Source organism: Dermacentor variabilis, chromosome 9 (genome assembly GCF_050947875.1).
Source record: "Dermacentor variabilis isolate Ectoservices chromosome 9, ASM5094787v1, whole genome shotgun sequence".
NCBI classification, from domain to species: Eukaryota; Metazoa; Arthropoda; class Arachnida; order Ixodida; family Ixodidae; genus Dermacentor; species Dermacentor variabilis.
In genome coordinates this window covers 124,201,188-124,224,756 of record NC_134576.1, presented here as the reverse complement: position 1 = coordinate 124,224,756, position 23,569 = coordinate 124,201,188, and the positions used below count along the sequence as shown (strand labels likewise).

The 23,569-nt window shown below is 46.5% G+C and overlaps 1 protein-coding gene across 1 annotated transcript in view; it reads left to right on the top strand.

Moving 5' to 3' along the window:
• Positions 1 to 17,733, top strand: part of LOC142558534 (uncharacterized) — a 107,672-nt gene extending 89,939 nt beyond the window's left edge. The window contains exons 4-9 of the mRNA XM_075670668.1: positions 1,190 to 1,396; positions 7,845 to 8,321; positions 9,776 to 10,081; positions 11,488 to 11,826; positions 14,241 to 14,600; positions 16,039 to 17,733. Coding sequence (XP_075526783.1) covers positions 1,190 to 1,396; positions 7,845 to 8,321; positions 9,776 to 10,081; positions 11,488 to 11,826; positions 14,241 to 14,600; positions 16,039 to 16,262 — 1,913 coding nt within the window. The 3' untranslated portion in view covers positions 16,263 to 17,733. The remainder of the gene's footprint in view (positions 1 to 1,189; positions 1,397 to 7,844; positions 8,322 to 9,775; positions 10,082 to 11,487; positions 11,827 to 14,240; positions 14,601 to 16,038) is intronic.
• The last annotated feature ends 5,836 nt before the right edge of the window (positions 17,734 to 23,569 follow it).

The window sequence follows — 23,569 nt, the reverse complement described above, 5'->3', positions numbered from 1 at the left end:
TAGAAATTAAATTTTAACTCGATTTGTCTCAGCCCCACAAAAAATAAAGAGAGAGTGAGAGAGAGAGAGAGGAAATATAGGAATACAAAATTCTAAAAAATGACAGAAGTGGCATAATATTGGATAGCTACCCTGGCCGTTTCACACATACTGGATGTGCTTTATAGTTCTAAGCTTATTGTGAACGAAACCTGCACGTACTATATCGCCAAGTGCAGATTAAAGAACGAAGGTTATCTGTTATTGAACGCTCTTTACAGTGCCGAAAATAAACTGCCCACGAGTAAACATTCTTACACAACCCCACTAATAATTAAGAGTTTTATTAAACATGTCCACGCCCACATACTCAACTTGGAATGTTTTATTTGTAAGCTGTGCTCTCATGAATTTCCTGTGCACTGAGGCTCCCTTCCCCTCACTACTGTTGTGAATTTGGCAGGCCCGCGCTTGTTTGTACCTTAACATACAATAATGGGTGAGCTATAGTAATAATTACTGGGAAAACTAAAGCAACGATGTCCCCAGCAGTCTTATACAGCCGAGAGACTAGCGGGTGGCCTCCAGTCTGAAAATAAGTAGCACATTAAGAGGACATACACTCTTGGGACAAACTACAAATCTCGGTAAGCATGCAGTAGCTCGCTGATCTGCAACCTTGAAAACAAGTGCTGGAATCCTTGAAAGCAGTCAAGAAGGTTTTGGAATCGCAGTACTGTGTGCACGCAAACGAGGACAACACGAGTAGGGCAAGCTTCAATCTTGCACTGGGCAACCGACGCATGATCTTGCCTCGCGCTATCCTGTTCCCTATAGGGTTAACTGCCTGACCCAAATCCGGGGCTTAACATCCCAAGTTGACGCAACGCTCTGCGAGAGATGGCGTAGTTGAGGTGCTGCACAGTAGTTTTGACCGCCTGGGCTTTGGCAACGTGCACATAAATTTAAGCACACGTATCTCCTGGCATTTCGCCGCCATCTAAACGCGCCTGCCGTGGCCGAGTATCGAAGCCACGACTTTGTGCTGACATCGCCTTAGCTACAGAGAGGTCAGTGGAGGCTGTATTTCCTTTACACAGTCTCGACCTTCACAAGGCCGTTTTCTTCCCGTCTTCAAATTATGAGGGTTGCTTTCGTCCAACGTACACAGCGGAGCCCGATGACGACGTCATGTGATTTTTTTTTTCAGGCGACCACGACGTGACGCTCACGTGGTACCAGAACGGCACGCAGCTGAGGACGGCCCGCGGAACAGTGGCGACATCCGACGGTGGCTGGAAGAACCTAGTCACCGTGGGTCCACTGAGTCGCCGCGATCTGCACTCGAACATCACCTGCCTCGCTGCCAGCAACGTCTCGCTACCCGGATCGGCCACGGTGCTTCTCGATCTATACAGTGAGTAACGCGAAACGATGCAATCTCATCAGTCAGCCTGACTCCTGAGCGTTGTGTGTGTCACTGTGTTCTATTCTTCTGTCCCCGTTTGTCAGGCGCTTCACACCTGTCACTATGTTTGGCGAACACACCAACCTATTTCTTAGCAAGGAGGATGGATTGGGGAAGTTGCTGTTGGTTCACGTTGAACATTTAGCTCTAAAACCCGACAAAGAGCAAAGGGAGAGAACGCACCACGAGCGCTTACTATCACTGAACGCCTATTTCGGAAAGATGGGTACATAGTGAAAAAAGTGCGCATGCTTCTACATGCGCAGAAAAGATAATGGAGCATAAAATTAGACAACATGAACACGAAGAAAAGGCATGTCCTTCCAACAGGACTCGATCACACATTTCAACGGTACATAAACGTGTGGTGTGATATATTATACAAAATGACATATAAACAAGACGTAAATGTGGAGATGTGTCAGCCAGCCCTCTCTATTGGAGGCGAGCTCCACCACTGGAAAAGCTGGCGCCACCGTCGGCGTAATGTGCCATGAGGGATCACGTGGACACAGCGGCCGCGTCGGCTGCTTCGGAAGCGCCGAAGCGAGCAGAAAACGAAAGTTTAGAGTCCCACCTGCGCCGCGGTTCTGATTGAGTGGTAAGGCTTTACCGCCTTGGGTGTCTGCTTGACAACATTTGAAGGTACTATAATAGGTATTGGCTGCCTTTGGAGGCGTGCAGCATGGTAGGCTACTGCTCGGTGCCGCAGTGCCGGACGTACGCAACGGAGCCAGGTGTCAGCCTCATCTACACGTAGCCGCAGGGCAAGGAGCTGCGTGAAGCTTGGCTGGCGAAACTAAGAACCGCCAGATAGCCATCGGCTACAACTCGGGTATGCAGCAAGCACAGACGCGAGGAATATTTCAGCTACAGCGCCGGCACAGCGCGATGTTCGGTGAGTAGCAGAAAACGCACACTCAGACGCTCGCCCACGCCCGCTGCCCCGCTAATGTCATGGCGCTTTATTAGGTCTATGAACTTGTTGATACTAGATTCTGGCAAGTTCACTAGAATGGAATGGGAGCGGTAAGAAGCGCATTAAAGAAAGGCACGGCATATGGTCATGTTTGTGTTATGAATAAATGCACTGGATTACGAAAAAGAAGCAGAGGGAAATCGCACGCTTAGAAGACCGACAAACATACAATGCGACGCAGCTTGAGAAATAATATTGAAATGTCCAAGAATGTAGAAGAGAAGAAAAGATTGAATCGTCACGACGGCACATCACGGTCGCCGTAGGCGTCGAAGTCTCTACGACGAAATTATTTTTGAGTAGTTCTGATAGCGTCCACGCAACAATGTTTGCTAGTGTGCTGTCAAATGCTCATATGCTGCGGCCTGAACCTCACGGTACAGTGCGAAAACGCGCTCACAGCGAAAGCAAAACAGTGTGCGCGGACATGCATGCAGACGCGCAGTCGGTTGCTGCGAACCCGTGCGATCACTGCATTGCGGCTTCATTCTGTTATGCTCCATTTGGTTATACAGACAGCCCACTATAACAACATATTTCACATAGTTTCCTCTCAGCGTTTGCCTACCTTTCACGCAAGAAGCCGGTTCGGGAGACACCATCGCGGCGACCGCGCGCAGTGGCGTTCGCTGTACGCATTCGGTAAAAAGCGTCTGTAAACGATTCTGTGCTTTCAGTTGGCCCAAGATTATTATATCGACAGTGAAAAACTTTCCTCGTTTTGAGAGTACCTACATAATTGTCCAGGAGGGCTGCCGCGTGGTGTTCTTATTGAGCGCCGTAAGCGAAACCTATGAGGGGCGCGCCGCGTGATTCCTCATACTACGTAAGGGAGGCGCTTCCGACAGATGGCGACTCCGTAACTCCTCGCCACCAATAGCGCTGCATGAGAAACAGCTTTAGCTTTTATATTTTGAAATGGGAAGACCACCGGGGAGAGAGAAAGAGAGATAAAAATAAATTACAAGTAGTTTTACCAGGAGAACATCTACTGCTGGCTATACCCTATAATTGGAGGCAAGGAAACGGGATGACAAAAGAAAGAAAAAGAAGGGAGAAGGAACAATTTGAGAAAAACTCTGCCAAATTCTGCAACACAAAGCGCCACATGGTCACCTACAATGTCACAATGAGATCTACAACTCCACACAGTGCTTACTGCCACAGAGCCCCAGTCACACAGTCATAGAGCCACAGTCACACAATCTAACCTCTTTTTACGTAAGAAGCAACGTCACTAAACCAATCACGTGGAATTCCGTCTATGCGCCAGCGTCCAGAAATGTTTATTTCCGAGATTATACTAATGAAATCATCAAACAAGAAAAGTGCCCGTTCACGCGACTTTGCCTCTACCTTCTCATGGCTCTAAAGGACCTGCTGTCATATATATATTTTTAAAAACTGCCATGCTGAGCGTAGAACGACTAGTTTTTCCTTCTCACGGACAGTCGCGAGAGGGCCAGATACCTGCTATACTGTCCCGGGACTTTGGCAATTGTCCGAAAGAAAAGGCGTTAAAGGCTGTCGTAAAGGGTCCGTGCCGAAAGTCCCCGTCCCATAAGTCTCCGCGGATTACGCACTTCGACCCGTCGAGCCACCTCGCAGATCGCGTCCTCGTAACGTCACAGTTTCCTCAGAACATCGCTTGTTCCAGTCGCGTCCCCGGTTCACCACTTGTGTCCCGGTCTACCGGCAACGACAACCACAAAAGTGCGCCCGTGCTGCTGCGGTTGCCAAATTTTCTAGCGTTCGCCACCCTACCTCAGAGCGTGAGTCGCTTTCTGAAGAACAGATTCGCCTTTTTTTTGTGATTTGGCGTCGAGGACCACAATTCACACTACGGCCTCGACGCAGGGAAACGCGCCCATTACCTTACGCATCTATCTATCAACGAAACGGGAATATATATATATAACAGGAAAAGACATTCGAACCCGCACGTGGGAGTGGTTTAGCTGCCACATTACACGTCCGGCACCCGTACTTGGATATTCACAGGAGTGTCCAGCTCCGTAAAGCTTATTCTTCGTGGTTTCTTCGTGCGCGATGTGTGAAACGTCGAGAACGGCCATCCGCGGAGATACGGCGGGCGCGCTTTGGCCAAACCTGCCCCTTGCGCCATAAAACACCACACATCATCAGATACGGCGTGGCTGATCGCGTCAGGAGGGGTAAATATTTGACGAGAGTACTAAGCGTACGCGAGGGAGCTGTTCCGGCACCGGTGGGGCTGTTAGGAAAAGAGCGGCACAGACTTCCCGAGAACATTAATAATTGTTGTTCGCGTCGGAAGCGCCGGACGTTGCATACGTGTGGCCATAAGCGATTCCCGAGTGATCCGAGGAACGGTAATGCTCAGTTCTCGTCCGAGCATTTGCTTAGGCGAGCAGCTGTTGACGTCCGTGATACCAACTAGTAGATCCGAACCTAATACGAAGTTTTGCACCCCATACAGATACTCAGTGTCTTCGTTTGTGCATACATGTAGTCATGGGTCTTTGTTTGCTGCGCACCCTGTTTAAACCAGGAGAGCATGGTCTTGGAGGCGCATTTTACATTCACGTTTGAGCCGGAGAACCAGCTTTTATCAAGAGTGCGTCTCAATAAATACTGGTGCTCCGGTGGAAACGCCGAATAAATGAATAAATAAATAAATAAATAAATAAATAAATAAATAAATAAGTAAATAAATAAATAAATAAATACAATTATGAGAAGGTTATATATACAAGAGCTTGGAAACCGCTATTGGACTGAACAAAGAGATTAAGACTACTTGGCTTCTGAATTACACTATTCCTCTGACTGTCATGGGAACACTGAAGGTAGTCACAAATACATTTTCGAGTACAGCCAATAGCCTCCGCGACGAAATGACTTGCACAATGAAGGTATAGTTATGTCCCGGTTCTATTGTAAGCGCTGCGGTGTGCTACCTTTACAACGAAGTGTCCTTTATAACGAATGATTTCGGAGATCCCCCAAGCACTTCGTTATAAAGGCGTTCGAATGTATGTCAAATTGAAGGAAAAAAAAGGATACCGACGTGGGAGCGGCCCGCTGCATGCTGACGCGCGTTCCGAAGGAGCAGAACAAGGTTTTACCATAGCATACCCGTGAAAGAAGAGTAGGTTTTCAGGGGATGCCTTAGGAAGAGAGAAAATATTTGGCAGAGGACAGACGCCACGCAGCCCCGCCACCCACCATAGCCCGTAAACATTCACGCGCCTGTAGACCTCTCGCACGAGACCACGTGCGAGACCACGTCCTTCTCAAGGCGCTTGTTGGCGTCAGGCGCTGATACAACCCATCCAAGTACGTAAACGAGCCAACTAAGGTCGATCTATTAAAGTAATGATGCGATTCAACGCGTGTACTGGTTCCACTGAGGCTATTTAGGCAGCATTTGTTGCTCCATTGGGCGGTTCCATACGGAACACCGCCGCTAACCTGCATATGTGTAGCGGTACAGCATAGATGGCTTAACGCCCATAGGCCGACTGGACAGTTGTATGCGTTCCAGCATTGAATCATGTCGAGCTTTGACGCAGTTTTCGTGAAACGGAGGTCTACGGGGGACTTCGGGAAAGATAACTTCGGTAAAAAGAAAGATAATATTCGGCAGCGTCAAGATCCAGGTTCACAATGCAGGGACAAGATGCAGTGCCCCTCCAATTACCAAGCCTGCACACCAGCGCCAGAAGAAATTTCACTATTCTCGGTAATGCAGTCCTCCCCCTCACTTCCCCCCCGAGCCGAACGTGGTCGCCCAACTTTTACACGCGTTATTATTTTTTCGAGATGCGCATTGCCTGAACTGTCTGAGGGTGCAAAAGAAGTAAACCTGCGTTTTTGTAATATTTACATTCCATTACCTCAACGCTCCTATTGTATAAGGCAGGGTTAATTGTATAATGCTGGGAGCTGCCTTCGTCCTGCAGAAGACTTATGTAGGCTGATCATGACTATTTGATGTAGGGAGAGAGGGAAAAGGAAAAGCAGATTACAACTACTTTGACCTGTCTTGCCCTACACTGTAAACCGATTTGCACACCTCAGGATGCTTCACTTTCCACAACTCACATCTTTGCACCTTCATAAAAGTGCAAGTGCCCTAATTATGCGTGTGCACTGTAATTATGCGCGTGCTCGGCACTCAAGTCTGTCGCCTTCAAGTATTGTACAACAGCTCGCGTGGCTTTCATGGTTGATGTGGTGTGAGCGCAGGCTGGTGAAAACTCTGCTTCGTTAAAAGGCCAGTCTTCCAGTTTGCTTAAAGAACACTGGATTGTCTGGCGTGGTTCGTCGAAGCGAGAACAGTGGCAGAGCCTCTTCACAATTGCACTGAGGGCGCATGGGTGAATGAGCCATTTTAACGCAATGGCGGCACTACTTGGTGAGCGCTGCGGTATCGGCTGCGAGATGGAGAAGCGCCTTTCTGATGTACTGCACAGCAAATAAAAAAAATCGCCTTTAAGTTGGTTACCGAAAATGACATCAACTTCTAATTTTAGCACTGCTACCGAAGCGCAAGGTGCAACATGTAGTGTTAGTGCTCGGGACATGCATACGCTTATCGCGTGTGCATTACTTCCAATATATACTCCGTCGTTATCTGTACTCCCTCTCGCTCGCACTGTTTCCTAGTCCCTTCTCTTCACTAAGTGAATTTACCTACAAGCAGTAGCAGGCGACAGATGCAGCGGTAAGCATTTCACCTTGAGGGTAAGCATTTCAATTTGAGGAAGCTTTCATGTACAGTATGCTATATTAGTGTCAACTCTAACTATTAGTGTATTGCCAACTGTAACGGGGTCGGGACCTCGTCAAGCTGCTTAAACTTTTAGTCCCGTATTCCTTCTATCCAAAGGAAATAAAGTTGAGTGAGTGAGTGAGTGAGTGAGTGAGTGAGTGAGTGAGTGAATAGATTAGATTAGATTAGATTAGATTAATAGATAGATAGATAGATAGATTAATAGATAGATAGATAGATAGATAGATAGATAGATAGATAGATAGATAGATAGATAGATAGATAGATAGATAGATAGATAGATAGATAGATAGATAGATAGATAGATAGATAGATAGATAGATAGATAGATAGATAGATAGATAGATAGATAGATAGATAGATTCTTAGTACAAATAGCTGGAAATAAACGCAATGACACTAAACTACTTTGTCGAGAGAAAAAAATATTTAAAACTTGTTAGGCTGCTATATCTATGAAATAAACATAGGCAACATACCTTCTTGTTATAATCCCGCTGTAACTTGCAGTCAAATATTTAATGGGTGTTCTCTTTGACAGTGAATCACGCTGCACTTCGTAGTACAACCAATGACGCTGACGGGGTGGGCAGCCGGGTGGCAATAACACCAATTGTAATCCGTTTTTGTCTCCTCTGCAGTGGCACCAACGGCAGTTACCATCTGGAGTTGGCCCGCGCAGCAGACTGACGCCCCTTCAGGGTGGACCGGCCTGCCCGGCACAGCTACACAGCGCGAGCCGCCAAATAAGACCGCCGCAGCGGATACGGCCATCGGCTCCAGCATTCCGTTGTCCGCGGACGCCAAGGTGGCAAAAAGTGACGCTGGTGCGCCTGCATCGTTTGGTTCGCCTTCCGAACGCTTCTCCGCGAAGCCCAGGAGCTTCGAGTGCGAAGCCACTGGTAGCCGACCGGCGGCCAACGTCACGTGGTTTATGGACGGCACGGCAGTGGACCCGGCTTTCAGCCAGAGCGTGTCCGAGGGCAACGTGACCACGAGCATGCTTCTACTGCCGGCGTCGGCCCAGTCCGGCAGACTGCTGGAGTGCCGGGCCATCAACGGCAACCTGCCCGAGAGCCGAGGTGTGCTCAGCCGCTTCCTCAAAGTGGACACGTCGCGTAAGTGAAAGGCCAATGGTAAAGGTGTCTTGGAACACAGTAGTGTCCTGAATATACGAGACAAGGTGCTCAAATCAACGCGTTATCAGAGAGAAGGAGCACTTCCGTGAACGCGTGTATGGCGGTTTACCGAGCCTCGAAATGTCCGAGACGTAGGCGGCCGCAGTATTGTGGTGATGAAAATTATTATATATATTGGCATCCCCTGCGAAATAGTGCTAAAGCTAAGATGTTTTATGCATCCACGCATAGAAGCATATCACTTTGTCTATCTCTCCATCATCCTTGCTTCTTTAAAACTTCCCATCTATACATTGCAAGGTTCTCTATGCTTGTAATGATTCCAATTTTATCAGTCTCGTTCCTCATTTTTTTTGTGCCAATACTCTAAACGTCTTTTGCTTATCTCGACTGATGAACAGTTAATCAACTTTGCACCACATCTCTTCGTGAAGGTGGACGTCCCCTACGGGTCTTGTTTGAAGAATACCTTAACATTCCACTACGATGTGCTGAGTCGTTTTGGGACTAGAAGTAGCAACACTGAAGGCACCACCTTGTGCCACTTTCTTCAACCTCAACACACGAGAAACTGCTCTCTTCTTTCTTGCTTCTTTTGCATATTTGCTCTCACAGAAAGGAAAGAAACTTTACCGGTACAAGATAGAGATTCTATTACACTGATATTCTCTCTTGGGCCTCGTCAGAGATACCATAGGCAACAGTCTACGCCATCACCACGATTGACGGGCAGGAACGGTGTCTGGGGCACTTAGATTGAGACTTCCGTTCAAAAGGTCCTAGGTAGGCGAAAGTTTCTAATTCCCGTCTGCCACGTCTGGGACAATAACCCCCCCCCCCCCATATTATTTTATATTCTATAAATTCTGGACTGGGGTATCACGTGTAGAGAGAGAGAGAGAAGAATGGGGAAAGTCGGGAAGTTCAAGGGAGAACTCGCTTTCCTACTTTACACTGGGGAACCTTAGGAGGAAAGAGAGCAAGACTACGAAATTGAGACCGCACTGAGGAAAACCAGATTAATTTTGATCATGTGGGGTTCTTTGACATGCACCGAAAGTTCGGCACGCGAGCGTTTTCTCATCCCGCTCCCATCGAAATGCGACCGGCGTGAGCGGGATCGAATCTGCGAGTTCACGCTCATCAGCGCATCACCAGATTCGCTGAGCTACGAGGGCGAGCCATAATTTCGAACTTATATAATTCCATACTTATTTCCGACTTCCATGGGACATTGAGAAAACCGTACATCGCCCTCCTTTACGTTTACACTTCCTCGCGTTTCTTTTTTGCCGCACCTGCGATTCTCCTGAATAAGTGGTACGTTACCAGCTGGCTGTTATCGCTTCGAAATTCAATGCTATATACCTCAATCACCCAACGAGATTGCATCAATCAACGTACTTCGACTGACCAAACAAAATCTAATGCAGACAAGACGGAGGTGAGCATTAGGCTTGGTGCGGGCCTCAACGCCAGCCGCATCGTCGAAGGTGCGGACGTGTACATGGAGTGCGCGGTGCTTGCTGCCTCCAAGGTCACAGAGGTCGCCTGGCGTCGCGACGGTACCGAAATCAAGGGGTTCGCCAGCGGCGAAGGGTCGTCGGACGCTCTGGTCACCTCGCGCTACCTGGTCATCCGAGGGGTGACCGTCGACCAGACCGGACGGTACACCTGCACGGCCAACACTGCTGACGGAGAGAGCGTGGAGAGCGCCGCGCTGGAGGTCCGCGTGAGACGTAAGTGCGCAGTCGTTTGAGCCGCAGGCCCAAAACCTCACGGCTGGTATTCACTCTCGCGTTAAGTAAGGTTCCCTGTGGGCCATTGCCAAGGCATTATTGCCAGGCCATTGCCAAGGCTCTGCCTCATTCATCGCGCCCGTTGTATCAAATAATGTTTGATGACATTGCTAAGCACGCTTCACGCGGCCAACGTAGAAACTGACAACGAAAGCAACACAAAACGAAAAAAAAAACATTTTTGTTATGCCTTGTTCATGATGCGATCTTGCTGTGTCTGCTGTATCATGTATATGAACAATTTGAAGCTTAGAACGACAGAAAGCTGAGCTAGTTGGTAAGGATTCATTATGCAAATAAAAGTGAGGCGTGCAGACAGGACACGTGTTGTCCACTTTTCTGCTCTTGTGTCCTGTCTGCACGCCTCACTTTTATTTGCATAATGAACAATTTGACCATTTCACTTAGTTGGCCCGAAGAAGTATATTAAAGGCGTAATTTGCTTGTGCGAGTGTTAGATTTCTTTTTTTTTTCACTCTCTCGTCTTAGGAATTTAGTTTTCGTCCACTCAGATCTTGCTCGCCAGAATTTACGGCTTAAAAACTAGTTACGCGCCGAATTGCCTTGTAGGAGGAACTCTAACTTCTTCAAGGGAAGTATTGCGCTTTTGTTTCGGGCCCTGTATTTTTTGAATGACAAATAAAAACACTTCCTCACGTGTGGCAGGCACCCCATCACTGGCCAATGGGAAAAGGCGGCGACCTAAGACAAGTACTGTGATAATGGGTGTCCAGGTCAATTTTCACAAAAGAATACCTGGCTCATAGTGGCCTCACTGCTCAACCTACATGCGTGTAGTGCGCTGAAGCGATCTAGAAAAATGGAGTGCTACATCCGTACAAGCGCTTCGGGTCAAGGGGGTGCCCTTACCAAATTTGCACACTTGCGGTTCCTCAAGGCCAAAGCACGTTGCGGGAACTTTGCGTTCGAAGCTTTGCTACAAGCGATTCCACAGCTTTGCTTCGGGACAGAGATGTCAAGTCCAGAGATACTACGGAAGCTTATGTTGTAAATAAACATGATGATAAATGCGTAACCAAATGTCCACGACACTACTAGATATCGAAATAATGCATTTCGAACGCGGGTGGTCATTGTTCGTGATGTGCAGGTGTAAAGGGGCGCGGAGCGCGTCTAAAGCAAATGCCTGTGCTTGCATAAAGGTTGTTGCCTCGAAAAAAAAAACAAAGAAAACGAGCGGTAGTCAGCGAATGCTTGCTTGTTTGTCGTTTTTGTGTCCTTGTAGTTTAGTTGGCGCCGCGACATGAAAAGCGAATGTGTATCAACCAGCCAAGTTCAACGCATTTCTAAGCCTAACATCCTTCACTGGCTGTGTCTCGCTGCAGACGCGCCGCGGTGCGGCGTACGGCGCGAAACGCTCCTAGCTGCGCGGCCCAACGAACCACTGAACGTGACCTGCGACGTGAGCGCGGATCCCAGCGAAGGACTGCGCTTCTTCTGGATCGCCGAGGACGACACAGGGAAGAGGCGTCACGTGATGCGGTGGGAGGGAGCCACCGGAGCCGAGGGTGCGGACTTCGAAGACCGGCCACCGGAAGTGCAGGACTCGAACCGACTGGAAGTGCTGGTCGACGCGCACCTGTTTCACGCGACGCTCCTCTGCTGGGCGAGAAATAGCGTGGGAACGCAGCGGGAGCCTTGCAGACATCGGTTCCAGTTGAGGCGTAAGAATTTATTCGATCGAATCGAATCAGCACGTACTCAACATCTTCGATGTTGCCAAGGCATCATGTGTCGGGCAAGGAAGCACAGTCTCTCAGCTACTAGTCACTGCATGCCTAAAGATAAGTATTTAACCTGATAGACTCGGAAGGATTGGGTGCGATGCTCAAGGGCAACAACTCAGCTACCTGCGAGGGGAAGATGACATCGTCCTGTTCAGCAACACTCTAAATGCATTGCAACAAATGAATGAGGACGTTAACCGACAAGTCTATAGCAGGCACAAAAAAAAAGAAAACATCTAAACTGCTAAGGTAATGTAAATGGGCTAGTAGGAGAATGAGAATTTGAAATTGACAGTCATTGCGTGGATCCCAAGAAGCTGTGGAACAATATACCATATGTTTAATTTCAAGTTCACAGAATTTTTAAGAAATCACCCGTTGCACTTAGCGCAAATCTACTTATTGAGCTGGAATACTGGAAGAGGTATGGATTATTTACACTGAAAATAAATACTCATAATTGGTTAAATAACAAAGTTTCACTAAATAAATCTTGAACTAACTGCTTTAACGCACAGATTGCAATACACGAATCGAAGCCGGTGATTTCGCGAGGCACATCCCTTTCAACGGATTTCGAAATTAGCACCAGTTTCGAGATAAGCGCACTCAAATGTACCTTAAAAATGCACTATTGTTCGGTTTACTTTTTTGCCCAAACGCCTTTTCATGCGTTAAAGCTCGAAAGTTACTGGAACACCCCCAATGCATTTCGTTCCAAACCTGCACATGTCGTAACTAGTGTCATCGTCAGGATTAGTTCGAAGTGGATATGTCTTTAAAAGTCACCAGATGCAACTTCTAAATTGCAATACGTGGCGTAATATAATAAGCTTAAATGTTAATTTGCTTAAATTAGTTAATTAGTCAAATATTCGCTTTCATTTTTTTTATTTTTAGGACAAGGTCTACAGCTGAGATTAATGTACCTGAAGAAATAGAAATATGCTGCATGTCATGGAACACCTTTACCAATTTCTGTTACCGAAAGAGCAGAACACCCCGTACAGATATAGACGAAGTACTGAGAAGCATCTTCATCAAATGCAAATTTTCGAAATAATGAAGTGAAGAGCATAGGTCAGGGACAACCTAGCCATGGCCTGCAGCTTACCGTTATACTTAAAGAAAAAAAGATCATTAGGTGCATACAACCAGCGCCAGCCTACGGAGCTGTAACATGGCGGACAGAAAAAGAAAGCTTCGGCAGCTAAAGCTCACGCTGCGACACATGAATAAGTGTAGCGCAATGATTGGTGTGGGTTGGAAAGCAAACTGGAGTAGTTGATATTAAATTTACAGAAGTCAAGTTCGGAAAGGCACTTAATGCACAGAAGAGCTAGCCTGTGGTCTAACAGCGTGACAGAATGAACGCCAAGCAAATGGCCAGTGCAGGCGAAAACGGCAGGTTATTAAGAGGCGATATCAAAACAGAATATCAGCAGGGATTATATATATAGGAGTGGGCAAAAGGAAACAAGTGTATGCAAGAACACGGTTTGGTGAGTGCCACGCGTACTGCTGTGGACATAGGATAGCATGGTGCCAATGATGACGACTTCATGATGACATGGTGACGGCATCCTCCATGTTGTGGCAAAATAGAGACTAAAAGTGTCCTTCTTGGTACAACATGGAAGATGTCTTCATCAGCATCATCCTGTCCTAGTCCACAGCAGTATGCGTAGCACTCCCCAAACAATTTGCCAATGTTTGTTTCGACAAACATCAAGCTAGATCTGTAGATGCCTCAGTTGAAGTGACAACATTCTGGCTATGGGTGATGGCTTGATAACGCAGTGAGCGTGCCGAATAAGGACAGGCCTGGCACACCATTACCTCACACAATGTAATAGCATTTGAAAACTTCACCTCAACACTGGGTGATTCCTTAGCAATGACGAACAATGGCACTGCAATCCTTGGGGACGAACAAGCACGCAGTAGGTTCTAGGAGCTGTTTCACTTGTGGAAATACGCAAAAATGTCGCGAAAGTCGTCATATGTCACTTGCGCTTTTGACTCCACACTCTTTGTGCAGGAAAGTTCGAGATAGCATTCCTACGACCACAGTACTACTTTTCTACTTTTCTGGCGGCTTTCATGCCTGCGACTGTATTTGCAGAGAAACGGAAACAGAATATTGAGAAAAAGGAATACTATACAGCCGCTTAGTACTTACGTAATATCTAGCTTCATACTTTCTTGTTGGGGATTATAGTGTCGAGTGAGGTGTCACGAGTTAAGCTCAGCCCCATTTCTGGTACAAAAAAAAAAGCATCCCACAGTGATAAATATTTTTGCGTGCCGCTCTGATAAGTAATCTACCGTTGCATCTACCTATGTCGCAGGCGAACGAGCGTCCAGTCTTGAATGCGTGGTGGGTAACTACACGGATACGTCGTTCTCAGTCACGTGCGCGTCGCGTCGACGCGGCCGTGCCAGGAGCGGCAGCGACGACCACGGAGCAGCGAAGGCCCGGTTGCGCATCGAGCTGTTCGATGCGACGACGGGTAACCGGTCGGTGCGGGGCTTCTGGGTCGCGACCCCGTCTGGCAGCGCAACCGGCGCCGGCGGTGAGCCGCAGTTCCTGACGGGTCTCAAACCGGCCACGGACTACCTGGTGGTGGCGCGGCTAGAACCGGAAGCGAATGTGTTCGCCACTTACGTCAGGACCCTGGCGCCTGCCCAGACTGTCAGAGAACGGGAAGGTACGCGAGCACAATTAATCATTTACCAAACAAAAATATTTTGTGGGAACAGATAAAAATTCAATTACGGAGTACTGGCGTACTGGCGTAGATAGACGAACGGATAATGGCAGCGAGTTGATCTTCAACAACAACAACAAAAAAAAAAAACTACGTGCCCTTCCACTCTATGAACGAGGACGACCACGGAAGCTGTGTATGTGGGCCCCTTAATGGTGAACTACACCTCCGCGGCGGGTCGACCCGACATTGTACTATCTCTGGGATCGGCCCACGTATGGGGAGTGCTTAAAATCTGCTTTACCTCCACTGAGGGTTGGCCCGGCATTGCACTATCTTCGAGATCGGGCCACGTAAGAAAAAATGTTGGCCAGATTTTAGCCATAGACAGATTCGATGTAAAAATGAAATCAATTTTGCTACCCTAGATTCGGGTACGGTGATCACAGCGCCCGTCATCGCCTGTGGGGATGGTGGTAATGCCACAGTGGGGAATTTTAGCGCATAGCGAAGAATACAAATCACTAAGGGCAATAATAACAGTTTAAGCAGCACTTAGTAAGTTATTAAATGCGCAGTAGAACATTTGCTGCACAAAAACACAGTTCATAGGACAGTCAACGATAGCTAAAACGAAGAAATGTCCTCAACCATTATACCACACATATTATATATGCACACATTTAGTTACCTCGGGAAGTTGTAGGGCAACGTTTGATAAACTTAGCACCCTCTATAGTGATAGCATTCACTAATGGGCAGCGCGCGTGTTAGGAAGTTCCTGCGTGTGTTCGAATCTTTATAACTACAGCTTTGAATGAACTCTGACTCGAAATGTGGCATCTAAGTAATGCTGTGTAATTGTAGATTTGGGCGTGCAGGCGGAAATAAAAACAGAAAGTAGATAAAATTAAAAGAGCTGCAAGTGGTCGACTTTAATAAAGGCACCCGGTTATTTATCTTGCGCTGGGAGAGGGATAATGTGTTACGGTAATAAAAGGCAATACTCGACGTAGCATTGCAGTACAAGTTGTAGATAGAACATAATCTCTAAGACGTCTGGCCGTTGAATTCGCTCGAGAAGTTTAACAGATAATCGTAAAAGCCTAAACTTTCTTGCAGTGATTCCTTGGGTCTGCGACAAACATTACAAAAAGAACGATACGTTCTAGTGGAGGCGCCAGTTCTAATTGTCCATTTGTCGATTCCCTGTTAAACATCTTTGAGGAGTGATACCGTCGAGATCGGTCGTGAAGGTCATGTGAGAATCCTGACAACCTGTATTGCTCGATATGACGTTAGTAATGTGAAACAAAACAAGCAAGTGATTTTGGCTAGTGCCAACTACTGTTCATATTGCCTCTTTTTCTTGATATAGTGGTCGGAAATCATAACCGGCTGCGCCAATTCACTGTTCTTCACTGTACATTCCGTGCAGAGCGCGCCTCGACGGCGGAAAGCACAACCTGGGTGCCTCCCATGATGACTACGATCGCCGTCATCGTTTGCATCGTTGCGACCGCCACGTTAGGCCTAGCAGCCACCTGCACGGCGCTGTGGTTCAAGCACCACAGGAGACGATCGCGACTGCTGAGAGCCGCCGCGGCTCAAAAGCACGCCGAACACAAGGCGCACCTGGCCGCAGACGCTTCGTGCAGCTGATACTGCGGACATAAGCGGAACGCGTTTGCCACGAGCACTCTCATAGTTTCCTCACATTCACTCTGTTCGCACCTTCATGTCCTTACCAACAGTGTCGCTCAGGATGAAACATCGCAAGAACGATACGTGCCTTCACTTTCAAATGTGTGCTTTATCACCCTCCTCGAGACTGTACGTCGTTAGATGCGCTAAAGGGAAACGTTACCACAGACGCCTCAATCTAAATACAGTAAAACCTCGCTATAACGAAGTTGACGGGAGAGCCAGAGTTACTTCGTTATATCCATTATTGCACGTACTGTGCTAGGAATCTATATAATGACTTTAACAATAATTTCACGTGCTTCGATTGTCAGGTACATTATTTCGTTATATCAGGTTTCGTTACAACGAGGCTTCACTGTACATGGGGACGGAGGAATTGTTTTTCTCGGCAAACGCTACGTATATTTGGATGATGTTCGTTGCATTTATATGTAAGAGCCATGCATATTGACTGTTTGGAGTGAAACTGTTATTTAGGTTATCATTGTTTGTACAAAAAACCTTGAATACTACAAAGTGAATAAAAAAATCAAAGATCTGCACTAGTAGATTTAGCACTCTAAATCATCAACAAAAAAGTGTTCTGAGAACTGAACCCATTCAGACACCTAATATGAACAAAACCACTGTATTGTGCAACACTCTGTCGTATATGCCACTAATTTGCTTGTAGAGATTTTTCAAAACCGTCGTAAGCATGGCAACAGCTTCACGTAAACTGCAAACCTATATTAAAGATCTGTCCGCTTTTGATGTTCCCTCAAATGAAGTGTGGAGAAGTGCTATATGTGTATTTGGTGCACAGTTATGGATTTGTAAAAATGTCTCCTTGGGTTTTCTTTCCTACAATTCTTCGGCATTTTTTATTAAAAATGTTCAGACCTCGCATCAATGTTATTATGCAAACGGTCAGTATAATTTCCAATCTCTACTTGATTTCAACAAATTTCTTTCGAATCAATTATATGGTTGTCTAGGAAAAAATTTCTGCATTTTACAAATATTTTAATACAGAAATAGTTTTGCCTGACGTAAAGTTTGTTCTAGCAGAGTTGTTAAGCATGGTGATAAGGTAACGACGATATATAAAGATAATGCAGGAGAAAAGAAAAGAAAAACACACCTCTTTTTGCATTCACACGAAGAGTCAAGCTCATCGTCTTACCCCCAGAACTTTATTTGTGCAAGAGATTTGCGAATACTATGTCACTATTTTATTATCTAAATTTGTAATTGTAAATCTGCCATTTCATTTCCGCATCCCAAGATTATCACGTTTCATCGACTAGCTCTGCTACGTTAGATCGCATCTCATTGCCAATTCTCAACCAATAGCACCAAGTTAACCGCACATTTCTTTTTATCTGTACAAACATTCATTTCCTTCGGGTCAGACCAATTATTGCAATAATCGATTGCAAAAGAATTCGTTATCCTACTTTTCGAATGCCTAATTAAATTTTCTGTCATTGAGTCTATACATAGCTCCTGGCTGTATACTTTAAGGCTATATTTATCCTAGTCATTGTGGTTAATGCACGTTGTATGTATATGTTTCTGAATAAAATGACTTCTCTCACCACGTAGAATTTTTCTAGACTGCCAATTTTTACGACGTCGAGCGGGTCAATCGGAAGTGGCTATATGTAAAATGCGATAGCCACGCCATTTTTTAGCGCAGATGTGAACAGCCGCGTTTGTATACCATGCCGAACTCAGTCATGAAGTGGCGAGAACAGTTACCGACCGCAACGACGAACACTCAGACGTGACCGAAGCGTGTACTGGCAAGGGGGCATAGTCGTTTCAGGCGCGGCTAGGGTCATTGAAGCCCATGCGTCGGTAGACTGTCACACCGCGGGGACGGGATGAACTAACTGAACCGAACATGTTCGCGCACCGTTTACGCTAGCCGCTCTCGGCGCAGCCTTTGTCTCCTACGGATAACAATTTCCCGCAGAACCGCACGATGTCGTGTGGATAGACAGCAGCCTACTTATGAGTGATGTACTAACGGGAGCTCTCATGCTCCGAGTCTTTGACTCAGTGGTCTTGACTACGAGAGAGAGAGAGGGACAGAGAGAGAGAGAGAGAGAGTGAGACCTTTATTAATGACGAAAGAATGTGTAGAAATCTTCGTTTATATATATGTACGTTTTGCAATGTACCGTAGTTCTTACGAGAATAAAAACTGAAGTGAAAGGAAGTTTTGTGACCAACGCCTGCCTACAGCACTAAACGCCACGAGGAGGCCCAATGTCCTCCAGGCCGAGTAAACACAGGGCTTTTGCAGGCAAATTATAGTGATCATTTCGGAACCGTTAAATGAACCAAAAAATCGAATTCTGTGGTTTCGCGTGCCAAAACCGCGATATCATTATAACGCACGCCGCACGGGGGTGGACTCCGGATTCATTTGTATCATCTCAAATTCTTCGAAGATTTCGTAACCGTCAAAACTGAAGTTTGCTCAAGGCGTGTCTCGTTCCCTCGAATGAATGATAAACTGCAAGGGAGGGCGTCGCTACGCACAACAATCGCAGCTTTCTAGGGACATTTCAGATCTTGTTCTTGGAGTTGATTCGACTCATACTAAAACAGCAACAACACTGGCATTGGGACGAAGGTCGCATGAAAATAAAATTAATTTGCGAGGTCTTACGTGCCAAAACCACGATATATTTGTGACGCACACTGTAGGGGGGGGGGGGGAATTCACGATTAATTTTGACCACCAGGAGTTATATACCGATACACCAAAATATATGCAAACGATTTTTTTTGTATTTGGAATCTCCCCTCCCCCGTCTAAATGCAGCCGCTGCAGTGGGGTTCGAACCAGTGACTTCGACGACAGCCTCGGAACGCCACAGCCATTAAGCAACCGCGATGGACCCGGACGCAAGAAACCAACGCTCTCATTTTTTCTCGCGTTTGTCGTGTTAACCGTGCGATCTTTGCGTTACATTGGGATAGCCTATACTGACCAACGCAATACGAATGCCTTTCCTCTCCAGTAGTGATATGAACACAGAGCGTCGCGGCCTTGTGAATAACCACATTGTTGTTAAAAAAACGTGTCTGGCAGTCGAAATGAGATGGCCGAAAAATGTAGTTTTTTCTTCGCTAATGAGTGGGAATGGGCAGTAATAAATTACATAATAGAGTACTTTTGCTGTTTTTTCTTTATACAAGTCGTTAATAAATTCTAAAAGGAGCTAATTATGATGTTAAAGAACAAAATAAACAGGTGAAATGATATTCAAGTACGTCATTCAATAATAAAATATCGTGTCCCCTAAGAAATAAAACAGAACCAAAGGCAAGGATCGCCCGTAATGATGCGGATGGCCTGGTTTTGGCCTTGTTCCGTGCATCAAAGCGTAGAAACGATACGAACGAGAATTTGCGAGTGGCTATGGCTAATTATATATATATATATATATATATATAGAGAGAGAGAGAGAGAGATTAGTTAGAAACGTTACCGAGCAATAATCGGTGCACGAATTCCCAGTGCAATCCTCGTGTACAATACGTGCAATCCTAAATTAATGTTTACATCATGGTGTACCCGAAGAAAGGATACAGAGTTACGGACAATATTAAGATTAGCAGTGACCGCCTCAACTATATGCTCCAATGAATATGCACCTTTGACTGGAACTTAAAATTAATTAGAAATGTCGTTTTGGTAGGCTTTATAGCGTGATCATTATGCCGCACCAGTTAACAACTTCAATTAGCGCAAAATCCAACTCTCAGGTTACGGAGAGAAGTGAAGGTTCTAAAGAGAAGGGAGTGGCTAAGCGCGTCCTTTGTTAGATCAAAAAATGTTGACTAGCAAAATTGACGCTGTTAATAGAAATTTCAATTAAGTTTGCCAAATAAAATTAAGCCATGATCACTGGAGCTTTCTCGGCGAAACGCAAGTCGGCATGATATTATATTAAAGTTGTTTAGATAAGAACTGATACACCTAACAAAGGAATATTGAAGTATTTTACTTGAACGAATAATAAATATACACTCATAATTCTTGATAGCTTAACTTATCACTCTTATACATTGGTATAATCCCAGCTCACGTTAATAAATCATCAGGAGAGCGCCCGGCAAAAGTGACGTTGACTATATCACACAAAGAATAAGAAACCAAATGCATAATATGCTTAAACAAATGTGGACAATCCTTATCGGGTTGAGGAGACAGCTATGCACGTTGCAGTGAACTAGACAACGTTGTTCCTCAAAAAGCGAGGAGCTGCAATCGACAGAAGAACGGAGACATGGGGTAACAGATATGCAGCAACCCAAGAAAGCTGTTTGATCAGTTATAGGAGAACGCTCGGACGTAAATCTTTGACTTAAAAGATACACATCGCTGCTGCCAGCACGACGTCCCTTAATCTGGCAGCCGTCCGACTATGGAAAATGCCAGATCTGGTCTTTATTACGATAGAAAGTCCAAAGTACCATATTTGATAAGATGCGCTTAATAAGCTCACAAGCGGAGCGCGAAGTCATATTTTTCTCTCTCTCTTTTCAACAGAAGCCGACTCTTAATTTTTCGATGCTACCATATTTTGTCACTTAGCAGATTCCCACAGACGGCTGCTATTTGCCGATAGCTCGCATCGAACAAGCAGCCTGTTTCCATAAGAGCGCTTCTTCCTACTGATACTGTGTATGCTTACTGTGTGCTGTGTATTGAACGAGCTGAAGTTAGTGGAAATCTGCTTCCGAATTTCGGTGAGGATAACGTACTTCCGGATGAAGCCGACTGCAAACTGCTCGCACTCGATCACGGCCGCTCACGTAGGAGCGACTCTTTGGCAACACGGCTTGTCCCTATCGGAAGCCATTTGGTCAGACTAACTTCGATGACCTTTGAATACTCAAACTAGACTTGAACCACGCGAAACCTAAGGTAAGACCACACATGCGCTTGCCAGCGTCCGCTCCTTCCTGGGCGCTCCTCGTAGACACCTTGACACCTTGGCACACATCGCTTGCCACTGAGCTATCGACAGCGCTTCAGAAATACCGAAGTTGCATGTGGCTACTATCCGTCTGTCAAGCTGGTAAAGGACCAAGCCGGTCCGCTCCACGTAGAACGGCCAGACTGCTGCAGTACATGGGCGCGAACGCGCACTCTATCCCTGTTATATACATAGCAAACGTCCTACAGTTGCATGCAGCCGCGTCTGCGACGTAGCGTGGATACCGCGGCTACGGCGATAAGGCATCGGGAACCCGCTCATTGAGCTCGTTGCTGCCCGATGACGACAACCGCGCGCTCTGATTGGTCTCTATGAGTGACGTGACTCCAGACGCGCGGTGAGCCGGTCCGAGCGCCAACACACGGCTAGAAACGGTCGTCTGCTTCTCGAGTTGCGCACCTTTGAGGTGTGTCGTCACGCTATGGTCGGAGCTCGTTACGTTAGGAAACTTTTCAATGCGAGAACGCTGTGTGACGTCAATCGGTCACCCGACGTGCGTGCGATGCCGGAGCACTCGCATGAGTGAACATGCAGAAGACGTTTAATTCGAGCCGCGGAAATCGTGCGATTGCCGTAAAGACGGGCGCGAAAGGAATTCTGAGACTTGCCATTCGATGCGAGAAAAGACAGCCGCGCATAGCTATCTAGAACACTGTAGCACAGCAGAGCGATAAGACACCGTGAAAAATCAATTGCGCGACTAAAGCTGAGGGATAGCTAACGAAAGTAGTGTCGTCTACGTGAACATCGAAAATGAAACGTGAACTTCACGTCACAGTGACTTTCCGTAGGCGGAGTTTAGTGGGCACGCCACGCTCCGCCGTAGCCTTCGCAGTGCAAGGCACCATAGAATGAAAAGCGATATTTGATTGCCAATAACTGTGCTCGATATAAGTGAGCGCATTGTAGTAATTCTTGTTTCAAGGTATTTCTGAAATACTCTATTTCAGCTTCGAAAGCGTTTCGCGACATCGATAAAAAGTGTCTCAGGAAGCCCTTGAAGCGCGAGACCGCAGTATTGTTTTCGAAACGCTGGAGCGATGTTTCTGCAATCAATAGCTCAGTTAACGAATTACTCATCTATCCTAATTGGCATATAGCCCAAAATACCATTAGATTAGGTTTTGGCGCGAATGTACTATCTATGCCCGGAAAAAAGAGTGATCAGATTGCTCTCGATGATCTGCAATGGTGGTCCCGCTTTCTGGGGTCAATAGCCGACGCGTCAAAACCAACGTTCCTCCTGATGAGTTGGATGGCTAGGAACAAACCGAGCAGACCCGACGTTTTCCGAAAAGAACAGTCCGACCAGTGCACATAGGCGAGCTTTTTTTTTTTTTGTTAGGCCTTCCGAACAAAATCACTCGTGCTTTCGCGGCGACAAACGCGAGCGAAGATGTCTCGTTTGTTTGGGCTTCGTTGCCACACAATGAACGGCGTCTATATCAGAGAGAGAATCAGGACAGTCAAGAGCCTCAACAATGGCTCCCATCGTTGACGTACTATGTCCACCTTGAATAACGGGAGCACCTTAATCTCGACATCGATCAGGCGAGAATAATCCCGCAGTGAAGCAAGGTTCTTTTAAAACGCCTTTTTTCTTCCGTTCCGTTTTTCTTTCATGTCTTCAAAAAACATTGTCCGGGTATCGAAAACGTCGAGACAAATTCGTGCGCTATTCAAAGCCGAGCTTGTCTAGCCGGCCACTGCACTTAAACACAGGGTCAGTGACCACAGTGCCAAAATTATTATAAAACAGGCTTTCTAGAACCATTCGTTTAGGAAGTTCTGCATTGGAAGGAATAGGGCTGCAGACAATAACGTCGCGTAGGACAGCAGTGGCGGCTACGACTTTAAGGAAAGATGAAAAAAAAAGAAAACAGCACGAACCTGTGCTAAAAAGATGCGTGGAATTCGGGAGCAGGTGTCGACAAGCCACAGCTGCAGCTTCCATGCGTCGACGAGACACTTGTGGCGTCCTCGCATATAGTTGAATTGGCACCACGATGAGCAGATTACGCGTTTACACTGCCACGCCAAGTCCCGTAAGAACACGCCAATCAATGGCGACAGGCCACGTCGAGAATTCCACCAAAGTACGCAGATAAACACTGTAACAATGAGTGAACGCCGTGGCCACGCCAGATGCCAACGCTCATCGGAGGCAATAGACCAAGTCTAAGCTGCGACGAAAATTCGCACTTGCACAAAGAATGCGTGGAATTCGGCATCGGGTCGATCAGCTGCCACAGCTGCTGC